Here is a 23,405-nt window from a genome sequence, read left to right on the forward strand (position 1 = left end):
TCAGACCCCACTTTATTTACATAAGTATTCAGACCCCACTTTATTTACACAAGTATTCAGACCCCACCTTATTTACATAAGTATTCAGACCCCACCTTATTTACATAGGTATTCAGACCCTTTGGTATGAGATTCGAAATTGAGCTCAGATGCATCCTGTTTCCATTGACCATCCTTGAAATGTTTCGACAACTTGATTGGAGTCCACTTGTGGTAAATTCAGTTGATTGGACATGATTTGAAAAGGCACACTCCTGTCTTTATAAGGTCCCAAAAAATCTGTTTTTGCTTTGTAATTATGGTGTATTGTGTGTAGATTGATGAGGGAGGGGGGGACTATTTAATCCATTTTAGAATAAGGCTGTTAACGTAACAAAATGTGGAAAAAGTCAAGGGGTCTGAATACTTTCCGAATGTATGGATTGGGTGCGTAACCTGATTAGTTCGTCCACCCACGGTGCTCAGAATAACAGAAATCGCGTTTAGATTATGGTAATTCATCTCAACAGAGCATGCAAATCGAGGATGCAATGACGTGTGTTCTTCTTACCGCGCACTTTGAAGATGTTCGAGTAACTGACTGGCCCACATGTCCTTTTCCTCAGCCAACAAGACGAGTAACTGACTGGCCCACATGTTCTTTTCCTCAGCCAACAAGACAAGTAACTGACTGGTTCCACATGTCCTTTTCCTCAGCCAACAAGACGAGTAACTGACCGGTTCCACATGTCCTTTTCCTCAGCCAACAAGACGAGTAACTGACTGGGTTCACATGTCCTTTTCCTCAGCCAACAAGACGAGTAACTGACTGGTTCCACATGTCCTTTTCCTCAGCCAACAAGACGAGTAACTGACTGGTTCCACATGTCCTTTTCCTCAGCCAACAAGACGAGTAACTGACTGGACCACATGTCCTTTTCCTCAGCCAACAAGACGAGTAACTGACTGGTTCCACATGTCCTTTTCCTCAGCCAACAAGAGGGTAACTGACTGGTTCCACATGTCCTTTTCCTCAGCCAACAAGACGAGTAACTGACTGGTTCCACATGTCCTTTTCCTCAGCCAACAAGACGAGTAACTGACTGGTTCCACATGTCCTTTTCCTCAGCCAACAAGACGAGTAACTGACTGGTTCCACATGTCCTTTTCCTCAGCCAACAAGACGAGTAACTGACTGGTTCCACATGTCCTTTTCCTCAGCCAACAAGACTAGTAACTGACTGGTTCCACATGTCCTTTTCCTCAGCCAACAAGACAAGTAACTGACTGGTTCCACATGTCCTTTTCCTCAGCCAACAAGACGAGTAACTGACTGGTTCCACATGTCCTTTTCCTCAGCCAACAAGACGAGTAACTGACTGGGTTCACATGTCCTTTTCCTCAGCCAACAAGACGAGTAACTGACTGGTTCCACATGTCCTTTTCCTCAGCCAACAAGACGAGTAACTGACTGGTTCCACATGTCCTTTTCCTCAGCCAACAAGACGAGTAACTGACTGGACCACATGTCCTTTTCCTCAGCCAACAAGACGAGTAACTGACTGGTTCCACATGTCCTTTTCCTCAGCCAACAAGACGAGTAACTAACTGGTTCCACATGTCCTTTTCCTCAGCCAACAAGACGAGTAACTGACTGGTTCAACATGTCCTTTTCCTCAGCCAACAAGACGAGTAACTGACTGGTTCCACATGTCCTTTTCCTCAGCCAACAAGACGAGTAACTGACTGGACCACATGTCCTTTTCCTCAGCCAACAAGACGAGTAACTGACTGGTTCCACATGTCCCTTTACTCAGCCAACAAGACGAGTAACTGACTGGACCACATGTCCTTTTCCTCAGCCAACAAGACGAGTAACTGACTGGTTCCACATGTCCTTTTCCTCAGCCAACAAGACGAGTAACTGACTGGTTCCACATGTCCTTTTCCTCAGCCAACAAGACGAGTAACTGACTGGTTCCACATGTCCTTTTCCTCAGCCAACAAGACTAGTAACTGACTGGTTCCACATGTCCTTTTCCTCAGCCAACAAGACAAGTAACTGACTGGTTCCACATGTCCTTTTCCTCAGCCAACAAGACGAGTAACTGACTGGTTCCACATGTCCTTTTCCTCAGCCAACAAGACGAGTAACTGACTGGGTTCACATGTCCTTTTCCTCAGCCAACAAGACGAGTAACTGACTGGTTCCACATGTCCTTTTCCTCAGCCAACAAGACGAGTAACTGACTGGTTCCACATGTCCTTTTCCTCAGCCAACAAGACGAGTAACTGACTGGACCACATGTCCTTTTCCTCAGCCAACAAGACGAGTAACTGACTGGTTCCACATGTCCTTTTCCTCAGCCAACAAGACGAGTAACTAACTGGTTCCACATGTCCTTTTCCTCAGCCAACAAGACGAGTAACTGACTGGTTCAACATGTCCTTTTCCTCAGCCAACAAGACGAGTAACTGACTGGTTCCACATGTCCTTTTCCTCAGCCAACAAGACGAGTAACTGACTGGACCACATGTCCTTTTCCTCAGCCAACAAGACGAGTAACTGACTGGTTCCACATGTCCCTTTACTCAGCCAACAAGACGAGTAACTGACTGGACCACATGTCCTTTTCCTCAGCCAACAAGACGAGTAACTGACTGGTTCCACATGTCCTTTTCCTCAGCCAACAAGACGAGTAACTGACTGGTCCACATGTCCTTTTCCTCAGCCAACAAGACGAGTAACTGACTGGTTCCACATGTCCTTTTCCTCAGCCAACAAGACGAGTAACTGACTGGTTCCACATGTCCTTTTCCTCAGCCAACAAGACGAGTAACTGACTGGTTCCACATGTCCTTTTCCTCAGCCAACAAGACTAGTAACTGACTGGCCCACATGTTCTTTTCCTCAGCCAACAAGACAAGTAACTGACTGGTTCCACATGTCCTTTTCCTCAGCCAACAAGACAAGTAACTGACTGGTTCCACATGTCCTTTTCCTCAGCCAACAAGACGAGTAACTGACTGGTTCCACATGTCCTTTTCCTCAGCCAACAAGACGAGTAACTGACTGGGTTCACATGTCCCTTTCCTCAGCCAACAAGACGAGTAACTGACTGGTTCCACATGTCCTTTTCCTCAGCCAACAAGACGAGTAACTGACTGGTTCCACATGTCCTTTTCCTCAGCCAACAAGACGAGTAACTGACTGGACCACATGTCCTTTTCCTCAGCCAACAAGACGAGTAACTGACTGGTTCCACATGTCCTTTTCCTCAGCCAACAAGACGAGTAACTGACTGGTTCCACATGTCCTTTTCCTCAGCCAACAAGACGAGTAACTGACTGGTTCAACATGTCCTTTTCCTCAGCCAACAAGACGAGTAACTGACTGGTTCCACATGTCCTTTTCCTCAGCCAACAAGACGAGTAACTGACTGGACCACATGTCCTTTTCCTCAGCCAACAAGACGAGTAACTGACTGGTTCCACATGTCCCTTTACTCAGCCAACAAGACGAGTAACTGACTGGACCACATGTCCTTTTCCTCAGCCAACAAGACGAGTAACTGACTGGTTCCACATGTCCTTTTCCTCAGCCAACAAGACGAGTAACTGACTGGTTCCACATGTCCTTTTCCTCAGCCAACAAGACGAGTAACTGACTGGTTCCACATGTCCTTTTCCTCAGCCAACAAGACGAGTAACTGACTGGTTCCACATGTCCTTTTCCTCAGCCAATAAGACGAGTAACTGACTGGACCACATGTCCTTTTCCTCAGCCAACAAGACGAGTAACTGACTGGTTCCACATGTCCTTTTCCTCAGCCAACAAGACGAGTAACTGACTGGTTCCACATGTCCTTTTCCTCAGCCAACAAGACTAGTAACTGACTGGTTCCACATGTCCTTTTCCTCAGCCAACAAGACGAGTAACTGAACAGCAAAAAATCACTAGCCTATTATGCAGTAAAGCAGAGCGGGAGTTTCATATTTCGGGAAGCACATTTTCGCCATAAAAAAATGCACATTTATAATAAAGCATTCCATGCATCATCGCATTTGCAGACTTATGTAAGATAGCCTATTATTTGTAATGTGATGAGTATATTGGATAGTCATAATTTAGGCAAAAAATATAACTCAATCCCTGTTCGCAAAAAAAAAAAAAAAGACAGTTCAATGACCGCATATAATATAGTGTAGAGGACTGGGCTATTGGCTTTATCAGATACGTTTCGTCTTTCTTTGCATGGGAGAAACAATACAATTCAACTACACTTTGTATGACTGGAGTTTTACTACGACTGGATAGCCTACCCTGCTGACACTGACAAAACAATCAATAAAAGCGACTTTGTCCATAGGCCAACGATATAAGGGGAAAGAGACAGAAATAGAATATTGTTGTCCAAAAACAAAACGTTTAAGCGCCACTGACCCAACAATATTAAAGAGTGAATATGCTCTTCCCTGGTGCCAATAAAATAGGTATATCGCCTAACGTTACTGTTGTTCGCTCAACTAAAAGAAAGATTCGAGGATTTTCAATATCTTCTCTTTACCATTTTGCTTTCCAAACTGTTTTCCCACAATTTAATTGAATATTGCAATATGCCTGGCTGGGTCTCTACTTTTTTCCCCACTGACAGTCGCAACTCAACAATCATCTATTTGGTATTTGCAGCGTGAGTTGCTCTCTTTCCTTCCCGCTGTAGGCAATTCGATTTAAAACAATCCACCATTTTTTTTTTTTTTAAGGCTACGGGAAACTAATGATCCTCTGTGGCCAAACCATGCTTTAGTAGTCTATTTTGAATGATTGTATTTATATATAGACAGGAGTAGGCTATATACACTACAGGGCCAAAATTATGTGGGTACATGCTCGTCAAACATCTAATTCCATAAATCATGGTCCCGTGTGGCTCAGTTGGTAGAGCATGGCGCTTGCAACGCCAGGGTTGTGGGTTCAATTCCCACGGGGGGACCAGGGTTCAATTCTCAGGGGGGGACCAGGATGAATATGTATGAACTTTCCAATTTGTAAGTCGCTCTGGATAAGAGCGTCTGCTAAATGACTTAAATCAATTCCCACGGGGGGACCAGGGTTCAATTCCCAGGGGGGGACCAGGATGAATATGTATGAACTTTCCAATTTGTAAGTCGCTCTGGATAAGAGCGTCTGCTAAATGACTTAAATGTAAATTAATATGGAGTTGGTTCCCCCTTTGCTGCTATAACAGGGCTCCGGGCAGCCGAGCGGAAATGGAGGAAAACTCGCCTCCCTGCGGACCTGGCATCCTTTCACTCCCTCCTCTCTACATTCTCCTCTTCTGTCTCTGCTGCTAAAGCCAATTTCTACCACTCTAAATTCCAAGCATCTGCCTCTAACCCTAGGAAGCTCTTTGCCACCTTCTCCTCCCTCCTGAATCCTCCTCCCCCTCCTCCCTCTCTGCTGATGACTTCGTCAACCATTTTGAAAAGAAGGTCGACGACATCCGATCCTCGTTTGCTAAGTCAAACGACACCGCTGGTTCTGCTCACACTGCCCTACCCTGTGCTTTGACCTCTTTCTCCCCTCTCTCTCCAGATGAAATCTCGCGTCTTGTGACGGCCGGCCGCCCAACAACCTGCCCGCTTGACCCTATCCCCTCCTCTCTTCTCCAGACCATTTCCGGAGACCTTCTCCCTTACCTCACCTCGCTCATCAACTCATCCTTGACCGCTGGCTACGTCCCTTCCGTCTTCAAGAGAGCGAGAGTTGCACCCCTTCTGAAAAAACCTACACTCGATCCCTCCGATGTCAACAACTACAGACCAGTATCCCTTCTTTCTTTTCTCTCCAAAACTCTTGAACGTGCCGTCCTTGGCCAGCTCTCCTGCTATCTCTCTCAGAATGACCTTCTTGATCCAAATCAGTCAGGTTTCAAGACTAGTCATTCAACTGAGACTGCTCTTCTCTGTGTCACGGAGGCGCTCCGCACTGCTAAAGCTAACTCTCTCTCCTCTGCTCTCATCCTTCTAGACCTATCGGCTGCCTTTGATACTGTGAACCATCAGATCCTCCTCTCCACCCTCTCCGAGCTGGGCATCTCCGGCGCGGCCCACGCTTGGATTGCGTCCTACCTGACAGGTCGCTCCTACCAGGTGGCGTGGCGAGAATCTGTCTCCGCACCACGTGCTCTCACCACTGGTGTCCCCCAGGGCTCTGTTCTAGGCCCTCTCCTATTCTCGCTATACACCAAGTCACTTGGCTCTGTCATATCCTCACATGGTCTCTCCTATCATTGCTATGCAGACGACACACAATTAATCTTCTCCTTTCCCCCCTCTGATAACCAGGTGGTGAATCGCATCTCTGCATGTCTGGCAGACATATCAGTGTGGATGACGGATCACCACCTCAAGCTGAACCTCGGCAAGACGGAGCTGCTCTTCCTCCCGGGGAAGGACTGCCCGTTCCATGATCTCGCCATCACGGTTGACAACTCCATTGTGTCCTCCTCCCAGAGTGCTAAGAACCTTGGCGTGATCCTGGACAACACCCTGTCGTTCTCAACTAACATCAAGGCGGTGACCCGTTCCTGTAGGTTCATGCTCTACAACATTCGCAGAGTACGACCCTGCCTCACGCAGGAAGCGGCGCAGGTCCTAATCCAGGCACTTGTCATCTCCCGTCTGGATTACTGCAACTCGCTGTTGGCTGGGCTCCCTGCCTGTGCCATTAAACCCCTACAACTCATCCAGAACGCCGCAGCCCGTCTGGTGTTCAACTTTCCCAAGTTCTCTCACGTCACCCCGCTCCTCCGCTCTCTCCACTGGCTTCCAGTTGAAGCTCGCATCCGCTACAAGACCATGGTGCTTGCCTACGGAGCTGTGAGGGGAACGGCACCTCCGTACCTTCAGGCTCTGATCAGGCCCTACACCCAAACAAGGGCACTGCGTTCATCCACCTCTGGCCTGCTCGCCTCCCTACCTCTGAGGAAGTACAGTTCCCGCTCAGCCCAGTCAAAACTGTTCGCTGCTCTGGCACCCCAATGGTGGAACAAACTCCCTCACGACGCCAGGTCAGCGGAGTCAATCACCACCTTCCGGAGACACCTGAAACCCCACCTCTTTAAGGAATACCTAGGATAGGATAAAGTAATCCTTCTAACCCCCCCCCCTTAAAAGAGTTAGATGCACTATTGTAAAGTGGTTGTTCCACTGGATATCATAAGGTGAATGCACCAATTTGTAAGTCGCTCTGGATAAGAGCGTCTGCTAAATGACTTAAATGTAAATGTAAATAACAGCCTCCACTCTTCTGGGAAGGCTTTCCACTAGATGTTGGAACATTGCTGCGGGGACTTGCTTCCATTCAGCCACAAGAGCATTGGTGAGGTTGGGCGATTAGGCCTGGCTCGCAGTCGGCGTTCCGATTCATCCCAAAGGTGTTCGATGGGGTTGAGGTCAGGGCTCTGTGAGGGCCAGTCAAGTTCTTTCACACCGATGTCGACAAACCATTTCTGTATGGACCTCGCTTTGTGCACGGTGGCATTGTCATGCTGAAACAGGAAAGGGCCTTGTCTACAATGTCATTGTATGCTGTAGCGTTAAGATTTCCCTTCACTGGAACTTTTCTATTTATTTGAACCTTTATTTAACTAGGCAAGTCAGTTAAGAACAAATTCTTATTTTACAATGAGGCTTACCCCGGCCAAACCCTCCCATAACCCGGACGACGCTGAGCCAATTGTGCGCCGCCCTATGGGATTCCCGATCACTGCTGGTTGTGATACAGCTCGGATTCGAACCAAGGTCTGTAGTGACGCCTCTAGCACTGACATGCAGTGCCTTAGACCAGGAGCCCGAACCATGAAAAACAGCCCCAGACCATTTTTCCTCCTCCACCAAACTTTACAGTTGGCACTATGCATTGGGGCAGGTAGCGATCTCCTGGCATCCGCCAAACCCAGATTCGTCCGTTGGACTGCCAGAAGGTGAAGAGTGACTCCTCACTCCAGAGAACTTGTTTCCACTGTTCCAGAGTCCAATTGCAGTGAGCTTTACACCACTCCAGCCAATGCTTGGCATTGGTGATCATGGTGATCTTAGGCGTGTATGCAGCTGCTCGGCCATGGAAACCCATTTCATGAAGCTTCGAATTAACAGTTATTGTGCTCACGCTGTGTTCAGAGGTAGTTTGGAACTCGAGTGTCCACATACTTTTGGTCATGTAGTGTAATTTTGGTAACTTAATTAAATTTACTTAGGGAAAGATTTACCTAGCCTATGAGCCTATGTTAATCTACTATCCCCCATAGTAGAAAGGTATATGGTCGGAAGCAAGGTAAAACATGCCTCATAAATATGTAGTAAAAACATTCAGGTTTCAAACAATTGAAGTATCTGTTTTCAAAGTGGTGTGTGACGCGCGGATGAAGCCTACCTTCCGTTTCCTGTGTATTTGAATGGTGAATGGGAAGCGCTTCAATTACCAGTTGAGAAATACAAATATGAACTATTTTTTATCATGGCCAAAACCAATTTTTTTAACACGTGATTGCATTTAGAATTGTTTCGCAATGATTGGGCTTATTAAACCCGCTGTCCGAAAAGATTTTCCGCTCAAAGGCGGAAATTCCGCTCTGTATCTGTATGAAGTGTGTGTGATAAATAAGATACATAACGAATATACACACACGTGCCAATTTAATTCCACGAAATTATGCAAATGAACGCATAGACCGATAAGCATGACAGGTCAAATATATTTCCATCAACTGGCCTTTTTTCTCTCTCTCTTCTGGACAATTGACCGGTGACAATTTTATTTATCGGCTTTTCTATTTTTTTTTCAGACCAAAAGCCGTAATTACCGCTAACCAAACCCTGGTGTGTCTGTGTAAGCAACATAGAAACCATAGTTTATCACCAGCCAATTGTTGATGTGACCACTTTGATTGGTTGAGTTTAGATATTCACGTTTGCTCAGTCCAACATGTGTATCTGTTATCTGTTTACCCAAATTGCCAAAGGACCTGCTCTATGTAGACATGGAATAAAAGTGTTGTGTCTGTTCTTTTCACTCTATATCTATGGTGAGTTTAAGTCCGGCACTGATTGCTAATGATTTAGAGCGGGAGGGAGGGACTAATGGGGTTGGGAAAGAGAGATAGAGTAGGGAGGTTGAGAGGGAAATATATTTGGTATCTAAAAGAGAGCGAGAGAGTAAGGTGACATGCTCTCCCCCTCACTTTTTTTCTCTCTCTCTATTCTTTCTGTCACTCATAGAGGTTGAGCAGCACTAACTGGTTGCTTTATTACCAGGGGACAAAGGGAGAAGCAGTGGAGCCAACACTGCTGCAAAGACCTGCTACATTATACAAGATCACTGGACTGCTGTAAAGACCTGCTACATTATACAAGATCACTGGACTGCTGTAAAGACCTGCTACACTAGATCACTGGACTGCTGCAAAGATCTGCTACATTATACAAGATCACTGGACTGCTGCAAAGATCTGCTACATTATACAAGAACACTGGACTGCTGTAAAGACCTGCTATACTAGATCACTGGACTGCTGTAAAGACCTGCTATACTAGATCACTGGACTGCTGTAAAGACCTGCTATACTAGAACACTGGACGGCTGTAAAGACCTGCTATACTAGAACACTGGACGGCTGTAAAGACATTCTAGAACTGGACATTGTGGAGTTCTAGAACTGGACATTGTGGAGTTCTAGAACTGGACATTGTGGAGTTCTAGAACTGGACATTGTGGAGTTCTAGAACTGGACATTGTGGAGTTCTAGAACTGGACATTGTGGAGTTCTAGACCTGGTTCTAAACACGGTAACAATGGCCACTGACCAGGATGTCGTCTCCTCCTGTGAGTGGGAGTGTGACAGGGTGTCGTACCTCCTGCCCTCCCTGCTGCTGTTCCTGCTCTACCTGGCTCTCCGCTGGCCCCCGGTACAGCGAATGGCGAGGCTGGGGGTGAAGGCTGCCGCCTGGGGGCTGTGGGTGGCACTGTGCTGGGTCCTAGAGCTCCCCATCCACCGCCCTGACACAGAGCCAGGCTGGGGCAAGGAGAGGGGAGGAACACAGGGGCATGGATCATCCCCAGGCCTTGCCATAGGACCGTCACCAGACAAAAGCTGGGGTAGGGAGAGGGGAATGGGCCTTGGCTTGGGATCACATCCAGCCCTCTCCCCAGCCCTAGGACCCACTCTAGCCTGTAAGCCCACAGCCCTGGCCCGGTTCCTGCTCCAGCACTGCTGTTCCCTGGCCAGACCCAGACTGGCCTCGTGGCCCAGGGGGGACCCCCACCTCCAGACACTCTCAGGTTTGTTATTGGGGGGCCTGACTGCAGGAGACCAGGGACAAGAGGAGGTCAACTTTACCCGAGACCACCTTCTACTGAAGGACGGGGGGGTAGTGGCTTTGGACTGGGCTGTAGGCGTAAGTGGGAGAGAGGCGGCGGGACAGGAGAGAGGGAAGGAGCACCATCCTGGGGGAAAGGCATTGGGCTGCCACACCTCCACGCCTCCAATCCTCCTCCTCATCCCTCACTACTGGGGAGGGGTGACGCCCCACCTGAGGGGTCTGTGTAGAATGGCTCTTCGTCAGGGTTTCTATGCCCTCGTGTTTCACCGTAGGGGCACGGGGGGGTGCCCTCTCACCACGCCACGGCTGACTGAGTATGGAGACTCTGCTGACCTGGTGCAGGTACACAATAATAATATTACTATAATAATTGTATGGTCTATAATTGACCTAATAATGATATTGTATATGATGTTGAACATACAAATGCTGAATGGGACACATGCATACAACATGGTCTCAGTACTCTGACATCTCATGTACAGTTGAAGTCGGAAGTTTACATACACCTTAGCCAAATACATTTCAACTCAGTTTTTCACAATTCCTGACATTTTAATCCTAGTAAACATTTCTTAGGTCTGTTAGGATCACCACTTTATTTTAAGAATGTGAAATGTCAGTATAATAGTAGAGAATGATTTATTTCAGCTTTTATTTCTTTCATCACATTCCCAGTGGGTCAGAAGTTTACATACACTCAATTAGTATTTGGTAGCATTGCCTTTAAATTGTTTAACTTGGGTCAAACGTTTTGGATAGCCTTCCACAAGCTTCCCACAATAAGTTGTGTGAATTTTGGCCCATTCCTCCTGACAGAGCTGCTGTAACTGAGTCAGGTTTGTTGGCCTCCTTGCTCGCACATTCTTTTTCAGTTCTGCCCACACATTTTCTATAGGATTGAGGTCAGGGCTTTGTGATGGCCACTCCAATACCTTGACTTTGTTGTCCTTAAGTCATTTTGACACAACTTTGAAAGTATGTTTGGGGTCATTGTCTATTTGGGAGACCCATTTGCAACCAAGCATTAACTTCCTGACTGATGTCTTGAGATGTTGCTTCAATATATCCACATAATTTTCCTCCCTCATGAATTTGTGAAGTGCACCAGTCCCTCCTGCAGCAAAGCACCCCCACAACATGATGCTGCCATCCCAGTGCTTCACGGTTGGGTTGGTGTTCTTCGGCTTGCAAGCATCCCCCTTTTTCCTCCAAACATAATGATGGTCATTATGGCCAAACAGTTATATTTTTGTTTCATCAGACCAGAGGACATTTCTCCAAAAAGTACGATCTTTGTCCCCATGTGCAGTTGCAAACCGTAGTCTGGCTTTTTTAATGGCGGTTTTGGAGCAGTAGCTTCTTCCTTGCTGAGCGGCCTTTCAGGTTATGTCGATATAGGACTTGTTTTACTGTGGATATAGATAATTTTGTACCTGTTTCCTCCGGCATCTTCACAAGGTCCTTTGCTGTTGTTTTGGGATTGATTTGCAATTTTCGCACCAAAGTACGTTCATCTCTAGGAGACAGAGCACGTCTCCTTCCTGAGCGGTATGACGGCTGCGTGGTCCCATGGTGTTTATACTTGCGTACTATTGTTTGTACAGATGAACGTGGTATCTTCAGGCATTTGGAAATTACTCCCAAGGATGAACCAGACTTGTGCAGGTCTACAACTTTTTTTTCTGGGGTCTTCGCTGATTTCTTTTGATTTTCCCATGATGTCAAGCAAAGAGGCACTGAGTTTGAAGATAGGCCTTGAAATACATCCACAGGTACACCTCCAATTGACTCATGATGTCAATTAGCCTATCAGAAGCCATTATATCATTTTCTGGAATTTTCCAAGCTGTTTAAAGGCACAGTCAACTTAGTGCATGTAAACTTCTGACCCACTGGAATTGTGATAATGGGAATTATAAGTGAAATAATCTGTCTGTAAACAATTGTTAGAAAAATTGCTTGTGTTATGCACAAAGTAGATGTCCTAACCGACTTGCCAAAACTATAGTTTGTTAACAAGAAATTTGTGGTTGAAAAACGAGTTTTAATGACTCCAACCTAAGTGTATGTAAACTGCTGACTTCAACTGTAAATGCACACGTAGGTCCACTCCCTAGTGAGACCATTGAGCTAGTTGTAGGACCCTCCCTAGTGAGACCATTGAGCTAGTCCTAGGACCCTCCCTAGTGAGACCATTGAGCTAGTCCTAGGACCCTCCCTAGTGAGACCATTGAGCTAGTTGTAGGACCCTCCCTATTGAGACCATTGAGCTGGTCCTAGAACCCTCCCTAGTGAGACCATTGAGCTAGTCCTAGGACCCGAGACCATTGAGCTAGTCCTAGGACCCTCCCTAGTGAGACCATTGAGCTAGTCCTAGGACCCGAGACCATTGAGCTGGTCCTAGAACCCTCCTAGTGAGACCCCTCCTAGTGAGTGTAGCAATATCAATACGCTAGCTAGCTGGTTTCATACCAATATCAGTAGGCTAGCTAGCTGGTTTCGTAACAATATCAGTAAGCTAGCTAGCCGGTTTCGTAACAATATCAGTAAGCTAGCTAGCCGGTTTCGTAACAATATCAGTAGGCTAGCTAGCCGGTTTCATAACAAAATTAGTAGGCTAGCTAGCTGGTTTTGTAACAATACCAGGAGGCTAGCTAGCTAGCTGGTTTTGTAACAATATCAGTAGGCTAGCTAGCCGGCTTCATATCAATATCAGTAAACTAGCTAGCTGGTTTCATAACAATATCAGTAAACTAGCTAGCTGGTTTCATAACAATATCAGTAAACTAGCTAGCTGGTTTCATAACAATATCAGTAAACTAGCTAGCTGGTTTTATAACAATATCAGTAAGCTAGCTAGCTGGTTTTATAACAATATCAGTAAGCTAGCTAGCTGGTTTTATAACTATCAATAGGCTAGCTAGCTAGCTGGTTTCATAACAATATCAGTAAACTAGCTAGCTGGTTTTATAACAATATCAGTAAGCTAGCTAGCTGGTTTTATAACAATATCAATAGGCTAGCTAGCTAGCTGGTTTCATAACAATATTAAACAACCTTTACCCCTGTGCCCTCCAGACAGTAGCGTATGTGCGTAGCCGGCACCCGTCCTCTGTGCTGGTAGCGGTGAGCGAGGGTTCTGGTTCGGGCCTGCTGCTGTCCTACTTGGGAGAGTGTGGCTCCTCCTCTTACCTGACGGCTGCAGCCTGCATCTCACCTGTCCTGCAGGGCCAGCTGTGGTTTGACACGCCCCTGCCGCCACTCTACCGCTGGGCAGTGCTGGTCCAACGCAAACTGCAACTCAGCAGGTAGGAGAGAGATGATGATGATGATGATGATGATGATGATGATTATGATGTTTATGATGTTTAGTTTATAGAACAATAACCTGCCTCTCCAATTGAAACTTTTAGACCGGGTGTGTTAAACTACAGACCAGTATTACACAGTGTTCCTTTTTTGAAGTCATTTTCCCCTAAATTATCACCTTCAGGATAAACGTTGACGGCTTAACTGTAAATTACCTTGAGAAGTCCATTATAGTGTGCCACTCTAACATGCCTGGCATTGAATCCCGGCCATAGTGATGATGGGGTTGGTAAACTGAGCTAAAGCATCAGAGATTATGTTCTGACTCCTTCTTCCTCCCCAGGTATGCCAGTGCCCTTAGTGGGGTGTTCGATGTAGACAGGGCTCTCCACTGTTCCTCCCTCAGAGACTTTGAAGAGACCCTGTTCTGCTCTGCACTGCGACCCGACATCCCCCACCACCCAACGAGTCACACACCGACCCCAGGGGCCAGAACTGCCAGTGCGACACCAACCACCAAACCAGGGGCTGCTGTACTCCCCCTGAACACCCCCCATCTGACGGGACCCCACAACACCAAACTGGAGGCCATGTCCGGGGCCAAAACTGTCTCCCCCACCCTTGCCTCCACTCCCAGGGTTCCAACCACCAGAGCAGGGGACACAGCACCCCACCAACACACCCCACACCACTCAACAGGACCCCTCCAGCCTGGGGCCCCAGCCTCCACCTCTGGAGCTAGATCAGGTGCCACAGGGGCCACTGCTCCCCCACCCTCCCTTAGGGTAGCTGGGTTAGCAGGGGCATCAGGGGTAGGTGGGGTAGCAGCCTGGGTGCTGGGGGAGCGGGGTCATCCTGCCAGGGACTGGGAGAGTTACTGGGAGAGGAACGAACCTCTGAGGGATGCAGACGAGGTGGCGGTTCCCGTGCTCTGCCTCTGTAGCCGTGACGACCCCCTCCTGCCGCCCCCCTCCACCCTGCCCCTCGCCCTTTTCCAAAACAACCCTTATTTCTTGCTGGCGCTGACGGAGACGGGCGGGCACTGTGGGTTTGGACTGGAGGAGGGAGGACAGGGGGAGGGAGAGGTGGGAGGTAACTGGAGTAACGTGTCTGTGTTGGAGTACTTCAGGGTGGTGGCTGAGTTTCTGAAGGGGGAGGAGAGGAAGGGGACAAGGTGGGGTGGTGTCGGGGGGGTACGGGCACAGGCAGGTGGGGGCAGAGGGGCAGTACCATGCTACCCCCCCCGGAGGAAGAGGGAGTCCATGATGAAGAGAGAGAGACCCAGCACACAGTCACACACACAGGAACACCTCAATGATGGATGGGGAGGAGGAAGAGGAGGGGAGGAGGGACAGTTTACCTGGCAGAGGTCCTACACGCGCTGAGAAAGGAGGAGAGGATGTAGAGAAGGTGGGAGAGGATGAGTGAAATAGGAGACACCCCAGGGAGCACTGATGAAAGAGAGAAAAGGAGGAAGATGAGGGGAGTACAGGGAGGAAGAAAAATAAATAAAATTAGCACATTTTGTAAAGACGGGATTCAATCCGATCAGAGGTAGATCCGCGTTATAGCAAGCTTGACATTTAAAGGTATTTTCCGATTGAGCTGACGTATGCAGTGTTTACCGTGAATGGGGTCTCCGCGAATGCGGGAAAGTTGCCTTTGAAATTTGCATAGCTGACGAAGCGCGATCAAATTGAATCCTCTCTCCCTCCCTAGATGTGACTGAGGTTTGGACCGCAGGAGGTTGGTGGCACCTTAATTGGGGAGGACGTGCTCGTGGTAATGGCTGGAGCGGGAAATGGTATTAAATACCTCAAACGTGTGGTTTCCATGGTTTCCAGGTGTTTGATGCCATTCCATTCGCGACGTTCCGGTCATTATTATGAGCCGTCCTCCCCTCTGCAGCCTCCCCTGATTTGGACACGTGCTTTTCTACAATGGAAAAATTTGATGATCAACCAAAGTTGAAAGAGCACATTGAATCTGAATGTCCATTAATCTGGAAACCCAGAACCAAGTCGTGTGTGTGTGTGTGTGGCTGTGTGTTGGCCAGCTACTTGGAGAACAGTCTGTTTTATTGAATGGGTTATTGAATGTTCTCCTCATGAGTCAGTGTTACTCAGAACAGGAGATGTGGGATGCATCCCAATTGGCACTCTATTCCCTATGTAGTGCACTACTTTGGACCAAGGTGATATATTCCTTATAGAGAATATGGTGCCATTTGGGATGCAGTTGGGATCTTCAGTCATAGCAGGAGGGGGGTAGGTAGAGGGGTGTGAGGTACATGTCACTTTCAGGACCCAGCCTACCAAAAACAATTAATGTATTGATCTATCTGTGATCTAACAGGCACTCTGTGAGCTTAGCTTTCAATAAGGAAACAGACGGGACTGGGAATGATTCTAGCATAGATATAGACATAGAATGGGTGGTAGAACTTATCTTGCTCTTTAATTCTAGAACAGACAGACACAGCACTTCATTGTTTATGACAAAGCCTCTGACAGAAATGTGATTCTGACAGAAGCATAGTCCAGCGTCTTTAAAATGGGAATTTCAGTTCTATGGTTTTGTATTTCTGTAAATATATTAAAGCTACAATTCAGTAGTATTACTTGAGCCATGTTTGCTTGTTATGTGTTTTATATTGCATCAAATCAACTTTATTTGCCACATGCGCCGAATACAACAAGTGTAGACCTTACCGTAAAATGCTTAATACAACAACTGTAGACCTTACCGTGAAATGCTGAATACAACAAGTGTAGACCTTACCGTAAAATGCTGAATACAACAGGTGTAGACCTTACCGTAAAATGCTGAATACAACAAGTGTAGACATTACCGTAAAATGCTGAATACAACAAGTGTAGACCTTACCGTAAAATGCTGAATACAACAAGTGTAGACATTACCGTAAAATGCTGAATACAACAAGTGTAGACCTTACCGTAAAATGCTGAATACAGCAAGTGTAGACCTTACCGTGAAATGCTGAATACAACAAGTGTAGACATTACCGTAAAATGCTGAATACAACAAGTGTAGACATTACCGTAAAATGCTGAATACAACCAGTGTAGACCTTACCGTAAAACACTGAATACAACAAGTGTAGACATTACCGTAAAATGCTGAATACAACAAGTGTAGACCTTACCGTAAAATGCTGAATACAACAAGTGTAGACCTTACCGTAAAATGCTGAATACAACAAGTGTAGACCTTACCGTAAAACGCCGAATACAACAAGTGTAGACCTTACCGTAAAATGCTTAATTACAAGCCCTTAACCAACAGTGCAGTTCAAGAAGAAAATATTTACCAAGTAGACTCAAATAAAAAGTAACACAATAAGAATAACAAGGCTATATACAGGGGGCACCGGTACCGAGTCAGTGTGGAGGCTATATACAGGGGGCACCGGTACTGAGTCAGTGTGTGGGGGTACAGGTTAGTTGAGGTAATCTGTACATGTACGTGGGGGAGAAGTGACTATGCATAGGTAACAAACAAACAGCGAGTAGCAGCAGTGTACAAGAGGGAGGGGTGGGTCAACGTAAATTGTCCGGTGGAGATTTTATGAATTGTTCATCAGATGTTATCTGGTAGTTCTCTGTATAAAGTATGTATAGGCTGAATCACAGGTGACTAAACTAAATGGCAGGTAGAATAAAATATAAAAAACACAAAAGGCTGCCAGTCTTTGTTTTGTATATCTAGGCTGCTAAACAAACAGCCTGATGATGATCAGCGTAAACAGGATCAGAGTCCTCCTGTCTGGCTGATGTGTTTACAAGAGAAGAAGAACAGCACCAAATACATCAGCCATTACAAGTGTTTCAAGGATACACATGGTATACACCGTCCAACTAAATGCTTCTACTTGCTGGTTCCTTCTCTACAATGCAACAACAATAATACATAAGAATACGAACATAAAGTACATTTCCCAGTCTAGTAGAATAAACATTTTAGCATAAGTATAATACAGGAAGAACAATATTTACACATGTATCAGAGAAAAGTGGTTTGGTTTGGGGGGGGGGGGGGGGGGGGGAGTGTTTAAATTGTGGAGTATTAGCAATGGTAAATAAGAGTCTGGTAGCAGCAATTGTGTAGCCTGAATGTATATGTGTGTGTGTGTTTGGTTTTACTATCCTTCTGGTCCCCACAAGGATAGTAAAACAAGGAAAATTTGGACAAGTAAGGACCTCCTCCCTATAGGTTGACTCATCGTTATTGGTTATCAGGCCTACAACCATGGTGTCTTTAGCAAACTTGATGATGGAGTTGGTGTCGTGCAATGCTACACAGTCGTGGGTGAACAGGGAGTACAGCAGAGGGGTGAGGACCCACCCCTGGGGGACTCCTGTGTTAAGAGTCAGTGTGGAAGAGGTGTTGTTGCCAATCCTCACAGCTCGTCAGGAAGGCCAGGATCCAGTTGCAAAGGGTGGTGTTCAGACCCAGGGCTCTGAGCTTGGATGCTGAACTGTAGTCAATGAACAGCATTCTCACATAGGTGTTCCTCTTGGCCAGATGTGTTATGGCCGTGTGACTAGCGATGGAAATGGGATCTTCCGTGGATCTGTTGGAGCGGTAGGCTAACTGGAGCGGGTCTGGTGTGCCTGGCATGCTGGCCTTGATGTGGGTCATGACCAGCCTCTCGAAGCACTTCATGATGACCGGGACAAGTGCGACAGGGCGATAATCATTTTGGCATGTTACCTTGATTTTTTTTGGGGGGGGGGGGCGGCACTGGGATGATGTGATCTCCTTGAAGCAAGTGGGGACTACAGCCTGGGACAGGGACAGGTTGAAGATGTCTGAGAATACACCCCCCCCCCCCCCCCAGCTGGTCAGTGCACATTCTGAGGACGTGGCCAGGGATGCCATCTGGGCCAGCATTTTTGTTTGTTTGTTGAGTAATCACTCTTCTGAGAGTTTTCCTCAAGTTAGCCTCGGGAGAGTGACAGCACCTGGTCGTTCGGAGCGGCGACAGCCTTTCTGGATGGCTCGGTATGGTCTGCCTCGAAGCGAGCATAGTATATGTTAAGCTCGTCTGGGAGGGAGGCACCACACGGCTGGATTTGTTGCCTGTGATAGTCTGTAGTCCTTGCGTAGCCAGTCTTGAGTTGTCAAACATCTATTCAAGTTTGAGTTTGTCTAGTTTTTTTTATTTTTATGGATTTGCGTAGCTCGTACCTGCCTTTTTGATATTTTGAGAAGAAATTATGCACCAATATTGAATTTTAAAAAGCCTGTTATATTAATTGAAGTTCCCTTTTAATATAGACCACATTGAAAAGTGTCCTGGCTAAATTCCCAATCTGTCCCTCATACCATCATGGTCACCTAATCATCCCCAGTTTACAATTGGCTCATTCATTCCCCCTCCTCTCACCTGTAACTATTCCCCAGGTCGTTGTTGTAAATGAGAATGTGTTCTCAGTCAACTTACCTGGTAAAATAACGGATAAAATAAAGAAATAAACAAGCAGGTGATTTGGCTCTACTCTTTTTTTGTTGTCATTTTATGGTGTTTTGTGGTGGAAAACTGAGTGGGTCGAGCTTTAACACGTCAAACCCATTAGACAGTCAAGAAATGTTTTAACAATAACACTTTTTTTTAAAGCTTGCATTCAATTGCTCTTTTGCACACAAAAAGCTTCCTTCCTGTTACAAGGGGATTTATGGCTGATTTAAGATACAATTGTCAACCCTGTTACGATCAACGCTGTTACTTTATTTGGCGCTTAATAGTCATTATAGTCATTTTATTTTATATGGGGGAAAAAATCCATCATTCATATCTCTACTCCTGTTTCCATTGATCATCCTTGAGATATTTCTACAACTTGATTGTAGTCCACCTGTGGTTAATTAAAATGATTGGACATGATTTGGAAAGGCACACACCTGTCTATACAAGGTCCCACAGTTGACAGTGCATGTCACAGCAAATACCAAGCCATGAGGTTGAAGGAAGGACAACCATCTCTGCAGCACTCCACCAATCAGGCATTTTATGGTAGAGTGGTCAGACGGAAGCCACTCCTCAGTAAAAGGCACAACAGGCCGCTTGGAGTTTGCCAAAAGGTACCTAAAGGACTCTGACCATGAGAAACAAGATTCTCTTTGGCCTGAATGCCAAGCGTCACATTTGAAATTCACTGCTTGACTGAGGGACCTTACATATAATTGTATGTGTGTGGTACAGAGATGAGGTAGTCATTGAAAAATCATGTTAAACACTATTATTGCACACAGAGTGAGTCCATACAATTTATTATGTGACTTGTTAAGGAAATGTTTACTCGTGAACTTACTTAGGCTTACCATAACAAAGGGGTGGAATACTTATTGACTCAAGACATTTCCGCTTTTCATTTTTTATTAATTTTGTAAGTCTAAAACATAATTCCACTTTGACATTATGGGGTATTGTGTGTAGGCCAGTGACAAAAAAATCTACATTTTATCCATTTTAAATTCAAGCTGTAACACAACAATATGTGGAAAAAGTCAAGGGGTGTGAATACTTTCTGAAGGCACATAACCAGGAGCTATAGCTCCGACGACCACAACCACATCAAACATACCTGCAGAGAGGGAGGACAGAGGGATAGAGGGAGAAGATAGAGAGGGAGGACAGAGGGAGAAGAATAGATAGAGGACAGAGGGAGAAGAGTAGATAGAGGAGAGAGGGAGGACAGAGGGAGAAGAGAGGGAGGACAGAGGGATAGAGGGAGAAGATAGAGAGGGAGGACAGAGGGAGAAGAATAGATGGAGAGAGGAGAGAGGGAGGACAGAGGGAGAAGAGTAGATGGAGAGAGAAGAGTAGATGGAGAGAGGGAGGACAGAGGGAGAAGAGTAGATGGAGAGAGGGAGGATAGAGGGAGAAGAGTAGATAGGAGAGAGGGAGGACAGAGGGAGAAGAGTAGATAGGAGAGAGGGGGGATAGAGGGAGAAGAGTAGATAGGAGAGAGGGAGGATAGAGGGAGAAGAGTAGATAGGAGAGAGGGAGGACAGAGGGAGAAGAGTAGATAGGAGAGAGGGAGGACAGAGGGAGAAGAGTAGATAGGAGAGAGGGAGGACAGAGGGAGAAGAGAGGGAGGGCAGAGGGAGGAGATAGAGAGGGAGGACAGAGGGAGAAGATAGAGAGGGAGGACAGAGAGAGAAGAGTAGATGGAGAGAGGGAGGACAGAGGGAGAAGAGTATATAGAGGACAGAGGGAGGACAGAGGGAGAAGAGTAGATGGAGAGAGGGAGGACAGAGGGAGAAGAGTATATAGAGGACAGAGGGAGGACAGAGGGAGAAGAGTAGATGGAGGACAGAGGGAGAAGAGTAGATAGAGGAGAGGGAGTTGTGTGTTGTCTTGGCTGTGTGCTTATGGTTGTTGTTCTTGGAAGGTGAGCCTTCGCCCCTGTCTGAGGTCCTGAGCACTCTGGAGCAGGTTTTCATCTAGGATCTCTCTTTACTTTGCCTCGATCCTGACTAGTCTCCCAGTCCCTGCCCCTGAAACACATCACCACAGCATGATGCTGCCACCACAATGTTTCACCGTAGGAAAGATGCCAGGTTTCCTCCACGCTTGGCATTCAGGCCAAAGAGTTCAATCTTGGTTTCATCAGACCAGAGAATCTTGTTTCTCATAGTCGGAGAGTCTTTTTGTGCCTTTTGGCAAACCCAAAGTGGGCTGTCATGTGCCTTATACTGAATAGTGGCTTCCGTCTAGCCACCCTACCATAAAGGTCTGATTGGTGGAGTGCTGCAGAGATGGTTGTCCTTCTGGAAGGTTCCCCCATCTCCACAGAGGAACTCTAGAGCTCTGTCAGAGTGATCATCGGGTTCTTGGTCACCTCCCTGACCAAGGCCCTTCTTCCCCGATTGCTCAGTTTGGCCGAGCGGCCAGCTCTAGGAAGAGTCTTTGGTGGTTCCAAACTTCTTACATTTAAGAATGATGGAGGCCACTGTGTTCTTGGGGACAAAAGATGCAGAAATGTTTTGGTACCCTTCGCCAGATCTGTGCCTCGTTACAATCCAGTCTTGGGGGTCTACGAACAATTCCTTCGACCTCATGGCTTGGTTTTTGCTCTTTCCAAACTATGTCCAATTAATTCAATTTACCACAGATGGACTCCAATCAAGTTGTAGAAACATCTCAAGGATGATCAATGGAAACAGGATTCACCTGAGCCCAATTTCAAGTCTCATAGCAAAGGGTCTGAATAGTTATGTAAATAAGGTATCTGTTTTTTATTTTTAATAAATGTGCAAACATTAAAAAAAAACTGTTTTCACTTTATCATTATGGGGTATTGTATATAGATTGCTTAGGGAAAAAAAATATTAAATACATTTTAGAATAAGACAGTAACGTAACAAAATGTGGAAAAAGTCAAGGGGTCTGAATACTTTCCGAAGGCCACTAGAGGTTTTACGATTGACGACATCCGTAACTAGTACACATTTGGCAAAGTCTGACTTCTTATTGTCTTAACTCAGCACCTCCACCACTATAAGCTGAGCTTCTCAGTAGTTTTTTCTTCACCTCACACATTGCAAACAAAGTCCTTTTTTATTTATACATTGCGAATGATAGTGCCTCAATTTTTTTTTATAATTAAACACTCCTGGCCTCAATAACCATCAAGCCTCTGTGTGAAAGAGAAAAATATCATGATCTGATGACCCCAAATATCCAGTGAAGAGAAAAATAACACCTCTCTGTCCCGAGGGAGAAAATCTGAGGGCCCGGAATAGGCTAGTTGATACTAGAGGTCGACCGATTAATCAGAATGGCCGATTAATCGGAGGCCGATTTCAAGTTTTCATAACAGTCGGAAATCGGTATTTTTGGGCGCCGATTTTTATTTTTACATCTTTATTTAATCTTTATTTAACTAGGCAAGTCAGTTAAGAACACATTCTTATTTTCAATGACGGCCTAGGAACGTTCTGCCTCGTTCAGGGGCAGAATGACAGATTTTTAACCTTGTCAGCTCGGGGGATCCAATCTTGCAACCTTACAGTTAACTAGTCCAATGCTCTAACACCTGATTACATTGCACTCCACGAGGAGCCTGCCTGTTAGCGAATGCAGTAAGCTAAGGTAAGTTGCTAGCTAGCATTAAACTTATCTTATAAAAAACAATCAATCAATGACTGTCATTGCTCCAATGTGTACTTAACCATAAGCATCAATGCCTTTCTTAAAATCAATACACAAGTATATATTTTTAAACCTGCATATTTAGTTAAAAGAAATCCAGGTTAGCAGGCAATATTAACCACGTGAAATTGTGTCATTTCTCTTGCGTTCTTTGCCCGCAGACTCAGGGTATATGCAACAGTTTGTGCCGCCTGGCTCTTTGCGAACTAATTTGCCAGAATTTTACGTAATTATGACAACATTGAAGGTTGTGCAATGTAACAGGAATATTTAGACTCATGGATGCTACCCGTTACATAAAATACGGAATGGAATAAACGTTTTGTTTTCGAGGTGATAGTTTCCGGATTAGTCAAAGGTATATGGTTTAGAGAGAAATAGTCGACGCGTTATAATTCCTGTAATAACTTGCGGCTGAATTTGAAAGGGGTTCCTTCGTTATTTTGCCGTTCATGTCTTCCATAGAGAATGTCTTGATCTACTTCAAATAAGGTCTGTGTTTCGTGCAGGCTTAAACCGCCTCGACGTTTTGATACCCGTGTAAATCTCA

General features: G+C 45.9%; 1 protein-coding gene across 1 annotated transcript; it reads left to right on the top strand.

The window, feature by feature from the left end:
• The first annotated feature begins 9,151 nt into the window (after positions 1–9,151).
• LOC120056797 (protein ABHD15) lies at positions 9,152–16,303 on the top strand. Its single transcript, XM_039004999.1, has 3 exons — positions 9,152–10,704; positions 13,444–13,673; positions 14,018–16,303. Exons 1-3 carry the CDS (start codon positions 9,835–9,837, stop codon positions 15,057–15,059), a joined length of 2,142 nt encoding a protein of 713 aa, XP_038860927.1. The 5' UTR covers positions 9,152–9,834; the 3' UTR covers positions 15,060–16,303.
• Positions 16,304–23,405: the final 7,102 nt, after the last annotated feature.

Source organism: Salvelinus namaycush, chromosome 12 (assembly GCF_016432855.1).
Source record: "Salvelinus namaycush isolate Seneca chromosome 12, SaNama_1.0, whole genome shotgun sequence".
NCBI lineage: Eukaryota > Metazoa > Chordata > Actinopteri > Salmoniformes > Salmonidae > Salvelinus > Salvelinus namaycush.